The 8,333-nt window shown below is 58.2% G+C and overlaps 1 protein-coding gene across 1 annotated transcript; it reads left to right on the plus strand.

Moving 5' to 3' along the window:
- The first annotated feature begins 2,633 nt into the window (after positions 1-2,633).
- On the plus strand, positions 2,634-6,677 carry LOC132593429 (probable cystatin-15). Its single transcript, XM_060284166.1, has 3 exons — positions 2,634-2,840; positions 5,481-5,591; positions 6,531-6,677. The coding sequence occupies exons 1-3, from the start codon at positions 2,634-2,636 to the stop codon at positions 6,675-6,677; spliced, it is 465 nt and encodes a 154-aa protein (XP_060140149.1).
- The last annotated feature ends 1,656 nt before the right edge of the window (positions 6,678-8,333 follow it).

Below are 8,333 nucleotides of genomic sequence, written 5' to 3' on the forward strand. Positions count from 1 at the left end.
TTGATGTCTTACATAAAATTACTTTTTTCAGGTGAGCTGCACTTTCATTGTGGACTTACGCCCATGGTTTACCCAGTTCACCCTCCTGAACAGCACCTGCCAGCAGAAATGGGGGGAGGAGCTCCCGGCTCCCACAGCAGCTCCTTTCCTCCTGAAGAATGAGAGTCTGCAGTCCTAGGTCTGCGTGGCACCAGAGCAATTAAAGGCATCTCAGAGCACATCCTGGGTCCCTGTCAGTTTTGCATTCTCCCTGTTGGTTTATTTCCATGGACGTTGCTGCCAGTGACAAGCGATGGAGAATTTACCATTGTTCTCACCTTGGCTGTGGGCGCAGGGTGCTGAGTCAATCCAATTCCTCAGCTCATGGGAGGGTGCCCTTCCTGGTTCTTGCAGGGTCCTCATGGTTGGTGTATGTACTCAGTCGTTCATTCTTTCATATATTCTCCATTTGTCCATCATCTGTCCATGCATCCATCCATCCATCCTTCCATCATCCATCCATCCATCCGTCCATCCATGCATCTATTCTTCCATTCCTTTGTTCACCATCCTCCAATCTCTCCAGGCCCCTATCCATTCCACTCAAAAGGAATCCAGACAGTTTTGCCAGATGACAGTCACCTGTGTCTCTTCTGTGTCCATCTCTGAGGCCAGATTCACAGTGAGTGGCCCTTCTGCGGTGGTGGTGTTGGGTTGATGCCCAGGCACAGGGGTGGGAGGTGGGTGACAAGGATGACAGAAGGCTCTGTCCTCTGTGGATCGCCATTGGGGCGTCTGCCCTGGAGCTGCCTGACTGATGAGAAATCTTCTCAGGGCGTCTGGGGTCAGCTCAGAAGATGGCAGCTCCAGTCACACCTCCCCTCATGCTCCCTGACCCCTGCGCCCCCCATCGGCACCCAGCCTGGCCTCCATGGCTGTCAACACTGATCACCAGCCCTGCGACAGGCCCTAAGGTGACAGAGCCCCCCATGAGCACCTCTCTCTTCCCGGGGCCTGGGGGCGGCAGCCCTGGAGGGGCCGAGGGATAGGGGGCCTGGGGCTCTAAGTGGGACAGAGAGGCCATGGGACGCTGTCTGGAGGAGGACTTCAGAGGGAGGGGCTGAGGGGTCTTCCCTCCACCTTTTGAGTTCGGGGATCTGATTTGTGTGTCCTGTGGTTGGCAGGCTGTCCCTTTCCTGACTGACCTATTGCCGTGATGTGGCCATAAGCACTGGTGAAACAGGCGTCTCCCTCCCTGCCCCCCAGCTCCGGGCAGCTCCATGAGCACAGCTGGCCTGAGCCAGCTTTGGTCTTTTAGTACCTGTGTCTGGGATTTCTGACATCTCCCCACAATCTGATAGGTGCAAGTACAAACTGACAAGGGTGGCTGTGTGGTCAGCCAAGCTTCCTTTGAGGGCACTTGGGTTCAGAAGGGTGGAGCCATTATTCCTGGGCCCCATGCCGGCCAAGGCCAGACAGAACCCCCTGAGCAACAGCGGCCACCTTCACCTCAGCTCCTGTTTCCCGTCGGAAGGTCTGTGTCCTGCTCTTTTCAATTCTTCTGTGGTCTGACCTCAGATGCATTTTAACTACACCGGGGGGCTTTGCACATGTCCCTCAGCATTCAGACCCAGTCATGGGGTGATTTTAAACCCACTACGAGCCTCCCGTGGGGCACCAGGGTACGAATGCAGGTGCCAGAGGCTGAGTGCAGCCCCAGTCCTGTCCTACAACCTGTCCCCATGGTGATGGCCCAGGCCCCGCATCCTTTCTGGGATCATCATTAACATACGGGAGTCCGTCTCCCCCATGTCCAGTGTGGAGCATCCTCACGTCCACAGGCAGCACATCCCACTTTCCCGGCCCGCTCGCTCCCACGGCCTGGTGTGCACCCCAGGCAGGGCACATCAGTAACACGGTTCCCGTGAGAAGAGCCTGACACGGCCACATGGCAGAGGCCACAGCGCCACAGATGGCAGCTCTGCGTGAGAATGCACATTGGCTGGGGCAAGGCAGGGCCTGACCTTCCCCAGCCCTGGAAGCCCTCCTGCCCGTGGCTGCCGCTCACATCCATTCCAGCAGAGCCCCTGCCTTGGCTGGCTTACCCCTTGTCCCCTGCCCACTGCCAAGCATGGCCAGGCCTCCTGTCATGTAGGTCAGCAGGTGCCAGTGGTGGTGGAGAGGATGGTGCCCCGGGTCCATGCTGTCCCTCACTGGACCTTCCCGTTGTGCCCTGAGGTCATCGGCTGCAGCGAAGGTCAGAGGTAGATCTGGTTTCCTCCTCGGCTCCCGGGACTCAGGACCCACCAGCATTCCTAAGTGCCCGTGACTCTGCCAGCCCAGGGAGGCACTGCCATGAGGGCAAAGCCTAGTGGGCTTGAGACCCTCACCAAGGCCCTACCGAAGCTGGGCTGGGGACGCCCTGGAGATGAGGGGGAACAGAGCCTGCATGTCCTTGGGCTCAAGGTTTACGTGATGAGGGGTGGAAATTGGGACACTCCCCCGCCACTGCCTCCCGTCGGGTGATGACGGGAGGGACAGAGAGGAGGAGCTGGGCAGAGGGCCTGGCCAGCAGCACAGGGCTGTGCAGGGCAGGGCGGCGCTGGCTGGGGAGCTGGGGAGGGCGGCCCACAGTACTGCTGGCCTCCAGGCCAATGCCGGACAGCATGTTCCTGAAGCTGTCTCTTCTCCTGGGGCTTCTTGCTCTGGGGCCTCATGTCTGCAGCTGGAAGTTTGAGGACATCAGTAAGAGTACGCAAAACTTCCGCTTGTGTGTGGAGTTTGCTGTGTTTCACTTCAATGAACACGAGCCAGATGAGTACGCTTACAAGCTGCTTTGGGTGGGGCGGAGCCAGCGCAAGGTGAGGGGGATGGGAGTGGGGGATGGGGGTGGGAGATGGGGGATGGGGGTGGGGATGGGAGTGGGGGATGGGGTGGGAGATGGGGGATGCGGCTGGGAGTGGGGGAATGGTGGATGGGGGTGGGTGTGGGGGATGGGGGTGGGAGATGGGAGTGGGGGATGGGGGTGGGATATGGGGGATGGGGGTGGGAGATGGGGGATGGGGCTGGGAGTGGGGGATGGGGGTGGGAGATGGGAGTGGGGGATGGGGTGGGAGATGGGGGATGGGGCTGGGAGTGGGGGAATGGTGGATGGGGGTGGGTGTGGGGGTGGGGGTGGGGAGTGGGGGCCAGAGGGTGAGGGAGACTTCCTGTCTGCGGCTCCACCTTCTTCCTGAAGCTGGGCCCGGGGTCAGGGGAAGGGTCCATCCGCTGTCTGCAGGAAAAGGTAAGGGATGTTTCATTTGGTCAAGGATATTTAAAAACACAAGGTACCAAAATAGAAGGGCTCCAAGTTTCTAATGTGTTAGCTTAGCGCTTGGAACAGGGAGAGAAGGAGAGGGAGGCAGAGGGCAGGTGAGGAGGGAGACAGACGGAGCGGAGGCAGCGCCCCGACATCAAAGCCCAGGAAGGGCCGGCAGCGCAGAGCGGAGCCGATCGCAGGCCTCAGCTGCCAGGATCACTGCCTGGATGCTGGGCTGAGGCCCCTCGTGAAGTGAGCCGGCCTTGACCACGTGGCCGCCGCGGGTCAGGCCTGGCCGGAGGCAGCAGAGGCAGACAGGGCGTGACCTCGCGGGGCTGTTACCCTGGTGGTGAGAAGCACACAGGCCCTAAGTTTTCAGGTGAGATAGTGGAAGACCTGGACAAGAGCGGTCAGTGTAGGACCGCAGGGCTGAGGGGAGGGGTGGGTGAGGGGGTGGGGAAGCGCTCTTCATGTCGGGCACTCCTGGAAGGACCCGGCCAAGTGCAGGTTTGGGGACAAGAAGGGCGGGCAGCCCCGGAGAGGGTCCTGGACCAGGGTGAGCTGCCAGTGCCCGGCGGGGCCAGCCTGAGGGCTGTGGGCCAGTGTCTCAGGGAAGGAGGTTCAGAGAGGTGGGCGTGCAGGGTGGGTGTGTGCCAGGGCTGGGTCAGGATGTTATCCTCAGAGGAGCAGGGACTCATGGAAGGAGGTCGCTCAGCTTTGTCCAGCATCTCTCTGGACCCCGTGGGGGTAGTGGGTTCCACAGCTTGGGGGCAAGTTGAGACCAGGGTGCAGGAGCTGGGCCCTGGACGACAGGAGGCAGAGGAAAACCGGCTTCTGAGTCGGCTTGGAGGTTGACATGACAGGTAGTGGGGCGGGGATCAGGCACAGACCCCAGGTCTTTGTCCTGAGCAGGTGGGCAGAGAGCAGAGTGAGGGGCGGGGGAGACAGGAAGATGGCCGGGCCGAGTCCGTCACAGTCAGTGTTCCCGAGGCAGTTCTGGGAAAGAAGGTCATGGGTTACAGAGCATCAGGGTGGGGAAGAGGGGGCACCTGATGGGAGTGTGGGTGCCCTTAGCACCTGGCTGTGCAGCGCTTTCCCACCGATGCTCATACCTCCCCCGCCCCAGGTACTTTGTCTGGATTAGTTGTTGTCCAACAGTCTTGAGCCCAGACCCATTATTGGCCCCGGATGGTTAGCCCCAAGGTGGCCCGGGTCAGCGGGGCTCTGATGTGAAGGTCCCCCGCTGCACACACTCCTCATGGGACTGGAGGCTGGCCCCCTCCCTGCGCAGACGGCCCTGGCTTCCCTCAAGGGCCCTCATTTGCTGACCGGCTGGCCCTTCGCTGGGCTGCGCCCAGCCCTGGACCTGTGGACGCTGAGGGCCCCTCGAGCATCACTGTGGACTGAGCTGCCACCCCCCACCCCCCACTGCCCTAAGCCTATCCTCGCCCAGGGTCCAGCGGCAGTGCAAGGGGCTGGGCGTGTGTGTGTGTGTGTGTGTGTGTGTGTGTGTGTGTGTGTGTGTGTGTGTGTGTGTGTGTGTGTGTGTGTGTGTGGCTGGTGGCATCGGCTGCAGGCATTCCTGAGCCCCTAAGGAAGCCAGCTTTCTAGACAATTCCAGGTCAGGGCCGTGCTCCTCCCTATGGAAGTTTCTGGCTACATTCCTCTCCGTGTTGGAGTTCTTCCGAGTTTTCACGACCTCTCTGTAGGGGATGAAATCCTATCTGTGTTAACCCCGAGGGACAGGGCAGCTCTGAGGGTGGCTCGGTGGACAAGCACCCCCATCCGCCTCCCGAGAAGGAGCCGTGCGATGCCCTCCGTGTGTCTGGAGGATTGAGAGCTGGGTTTCATGTCAGGTGTGCTGTGCGTGTGCTCTCAGCGCTGGGGCCCTACCTCCGTGACCACCGCCATGTACTCGTGACACGGCTCCTGGGTACCAGCTATCAGGAGGGTGGCAGGGAAGAATCCAGGGCTGGAGCTGCACTGAGGGACATCTTTTTGTAGGAAGAGCAGAGAATTAAAATGAAAAAGTAAAATAATACATAAATTAAAAATAAGAAAAATGCACCTAGGTTTGTCCCAATTTATACACATGTGCACATTCATACCTGTTTGCCCATTTTCTACTTGGTTGTCTGTGTTTTTCTCATTACTGCAAAGTAAGTATTTCACAGAAGTTTCTACAATCTCTCCTTGACAGATGTATAGTTGGATATATTTAATGGACCTGGAGCTGGGCCGCACAATTTGTAAAAAACACGACGAAGACATTGACAACTGCCCCTTGCAAGAAGGCCCAGAACAGAAAAAGGTTTGAGGATAAAATCAACCAAAAGCATCACAAATCTTCAGAGAATGAAAAATAATGTCAAGAAGTGTCTATGAGAGGAGCCTTGGAAGGCCTCAGGGATGACCCTGGGGCAGAATGACAGGCCCTGGCCCCTCCCCGCCAGGTCCCAGGGCTCCCCCTGTACAGAGATGCTCCCAGCACAGCACCAAGCTGGGCCCTGTGCTCACAGCCCGGCTGGCCCCCCAGAGAACCCCACAGACCCCCATGGGCCCTTCCCTCTTGGATGGAGCCTCGCCGGGCCCCAGCCTCCAGCTTCCTGAGAACTCGGGTCCAGGAGGACGCTGTTCTCCCTGTGGGTCTCTTTCCTTTGCTCCGATTCTTCCGGACAGGAGGACACTTTAGTTTGCTGGTCGCCCCACCTCTCCCTCTTGTCTCCTGGGTGGCAAGGAGGAGTCCCGGTCAGTCAGACCGTTTGTCATCACCCTATGAACTGACATCTGGTCCGTTGAACTGAAACCTTGGGGATGGGCCTCAGTCAGGGTGATGCCCTCAGTGGGGCTGGGGTCTCCCCGGACCCCAGCCTTGGGGTAGCCTCTCCTTGGGGTGGGTTTGCAGCTGCAGCTGATGGCGGGGTGGGCACCATCTGGGCCATCTCCTGGGCAGTCTGCTGGCTCCCCCAAGAGCTCACGGGGCAGAGACCCTTCAGGCAGCGTCACGTGCCCTGGGTGGGGGGGACCCTGAAGGGCAGGTGATGGCCCCACCAGGCACCCTCTCAGGAGCGCCTGCCTTGATGGTGGAGACTAGAGCTCTGGAGCCCAGCCCCAGGCCACTGTTTGATTCTGCTTTTCTTTCCCCTTTAGTTCTTAATGCACCTTGAGGTCCTGCTAAGTCCTTCCTGCTAAGCGCTCTCATTGTTACATTGTTCTGATTTGATGTCTTACATAAAATTACTTTTTTCAGGTGAGCTGCACTTTCATTGTGGACTTACGCCCATGGTTTACCCAGTTCACCCTCCTGAACAGCACCTGCCAGCAGAAATGGGGGGAGGAGCTCCCGGCTCCCACAGCAGCTCCTTTCCTCCTGAAGAATGAGAGTCTGCAGTCCTAGGTCTGCGTGGCACCAGAGCAATTAAAGGCATCTCAGAGCACATCCTGGGTCCCTGTCAGTTTTGCATTCTCCCTGTTGGTTTATTTCCATGGACGTTGCTGCCAGTGACAAGCGATGGAGAATTTACCATTGTTCTCACCTTGGCTGTGGGCGCAGGGTGCTGAGTCAATCCAATTCCTCAGCTCATGGGAGGGTGCCCTTCCTGGTTCTTGCAGGGTCCTCATGGTTGGTGTGTGTACTCAGTCGTTCATTCTTTCATATATTCTCCATTTGTCCATCATCTGTCCATCCATGCATCCATCCATGTATCTAGGCATCCATCCATCTTTCCATCATGTATACAACCATACATCAATCCATTTATCCCTCCTTTCATCCATCCATCCAAACATGCATGCATCCATCCATCCATCCATCATCCATCCATCCATCCGTCCATCCATGCATCTATTCTTCCATTCCTTTGTTCATCATCCTCCAATCTCTCCAGGCCCCCATCCATTCCACTCAAAAGGAATCCAGACAGTTTTGCCAGATGACAGTCACCTGTATCCCTTCTGTGTCCATCTCTGAGGCCAGATTCACAGTGAGTGGCCCTTCTGCGGTGGTGGTGTTGAGTTGATGCCCAGGCACAGGGGTGGGAGGTGGGTGACAAGGATGACAGAAGGCTCTGTCCTCTGTGGATTGCCATTGGGGCGTCTGCCCTGGAGCTGCCTGACTGATGAGAAATCTTCTCAGGGCGTCTGGGGTCAGCTCAGAAGATGGCAGCTCCAGTCACACCTCCCCTCATGCTCCCTGACCCCTGCGCCCCCCATCGGCACCCAGCCTGGCCTCCATGGCCGTCAACACTGATCACTAGCCCTGGGACAGGCCTTGAGTTGACAGATCCCCCCATGAGCACCTCTCTCTTCCCGGGTCCTGGTGGGGGCAGCCCTGGTGGGGCCGAGGGATGGGGACCTGTGGCTCTAAGTGGGACAGAGAGGCCATGGGACGCTGTCTGGAGGAGGACTTCAGAGGGAGGGGCTGAGGGGTCTTCCCTATGCCTTTTCAGTTCAGGCATCTGATTTGTGTGTCCAGGGTAGATAGTCTATCCTTTCCTGGCCAGTTGGTTCCCTTGACGTGGTCATCAGTGCTGATGGGACAGCATTTCCCAGGACCACTGAGGACAGCTCCACTGGGCAGGTCACAAAGACAGCGGCCTGGGTCAGCTTTGGCTCCTTGTCCAGCCTGTGCGTAGAGTCTGTAACATCGTCACGCCCTGCTAGGGGCGTGTACACACTGACGGGGTGAGTCTTAGGGTCAGCAAAGCCAGCCTGTTGCCCACCCTTGCCTTAGAGCTGTTAGTTCTGAGGGTCGTTGCTCTGGGCCACACACGCTGGCCCAGGAACAACAGCCCTGCCCTGAGGGCCAGCGGGCTCTGCTCACAGGTCAGCATCTTCAGCCCAACCCCCATTCCCCTGGGGAAGGCCTGCCATCTGCTCTGTTTCATTATAAGTCAGTTGTTTTCTACTTTGGAAACCCCAGTGGCTTCATTTCACTCATCATCTAGAGACCCACTCCCCCCATCTCTGCTACCTGATGTCAGAAACACACAAAGTCCCCAGGTGGTTGGCACTTGTGCCCAAGATTGGGAAATGCTTTCTAAGGAAGCCCAGT

The sequence above is a fragment of the Globicephala melas genome, chromosome 15 (genome assembly GCF_963455315.2).
Source record: "Globicephala melas chromosome 15, mGloMel1.2, whole genome shotgun sequence".
NCBI classification, from domain to species: domain Eukaryota; kingdom Metazoa; phylum Chordata; class Mammalia; order Artiodactyla; family Delphinidae; genus Globicephala; species Globicephala melas.

Coding starts and splice junctions, on each gene's coding strand:
- LOC132593429 (XM_060284166.1), top strand. CDS start 2,634: ATGCCGGACAGCATGTTCCTGAAGCTGTCTCTTCTCCTGGGGCTTCTT. Junction 2,841..5,480: donor TGGGGCGGAGCCAGCGCAAG/GTGAGGGGGATG, acceptor TCTCCTTGACAG/ATGTATAGTTGGATATATTT. Junction 5,592..6,530: donor AAGGCCCAGAACAGAAAAAG/GTTTGAGGATAA, acceptor TACTTTTTTCAG/GTGAGCTGCACTTTCATTGT.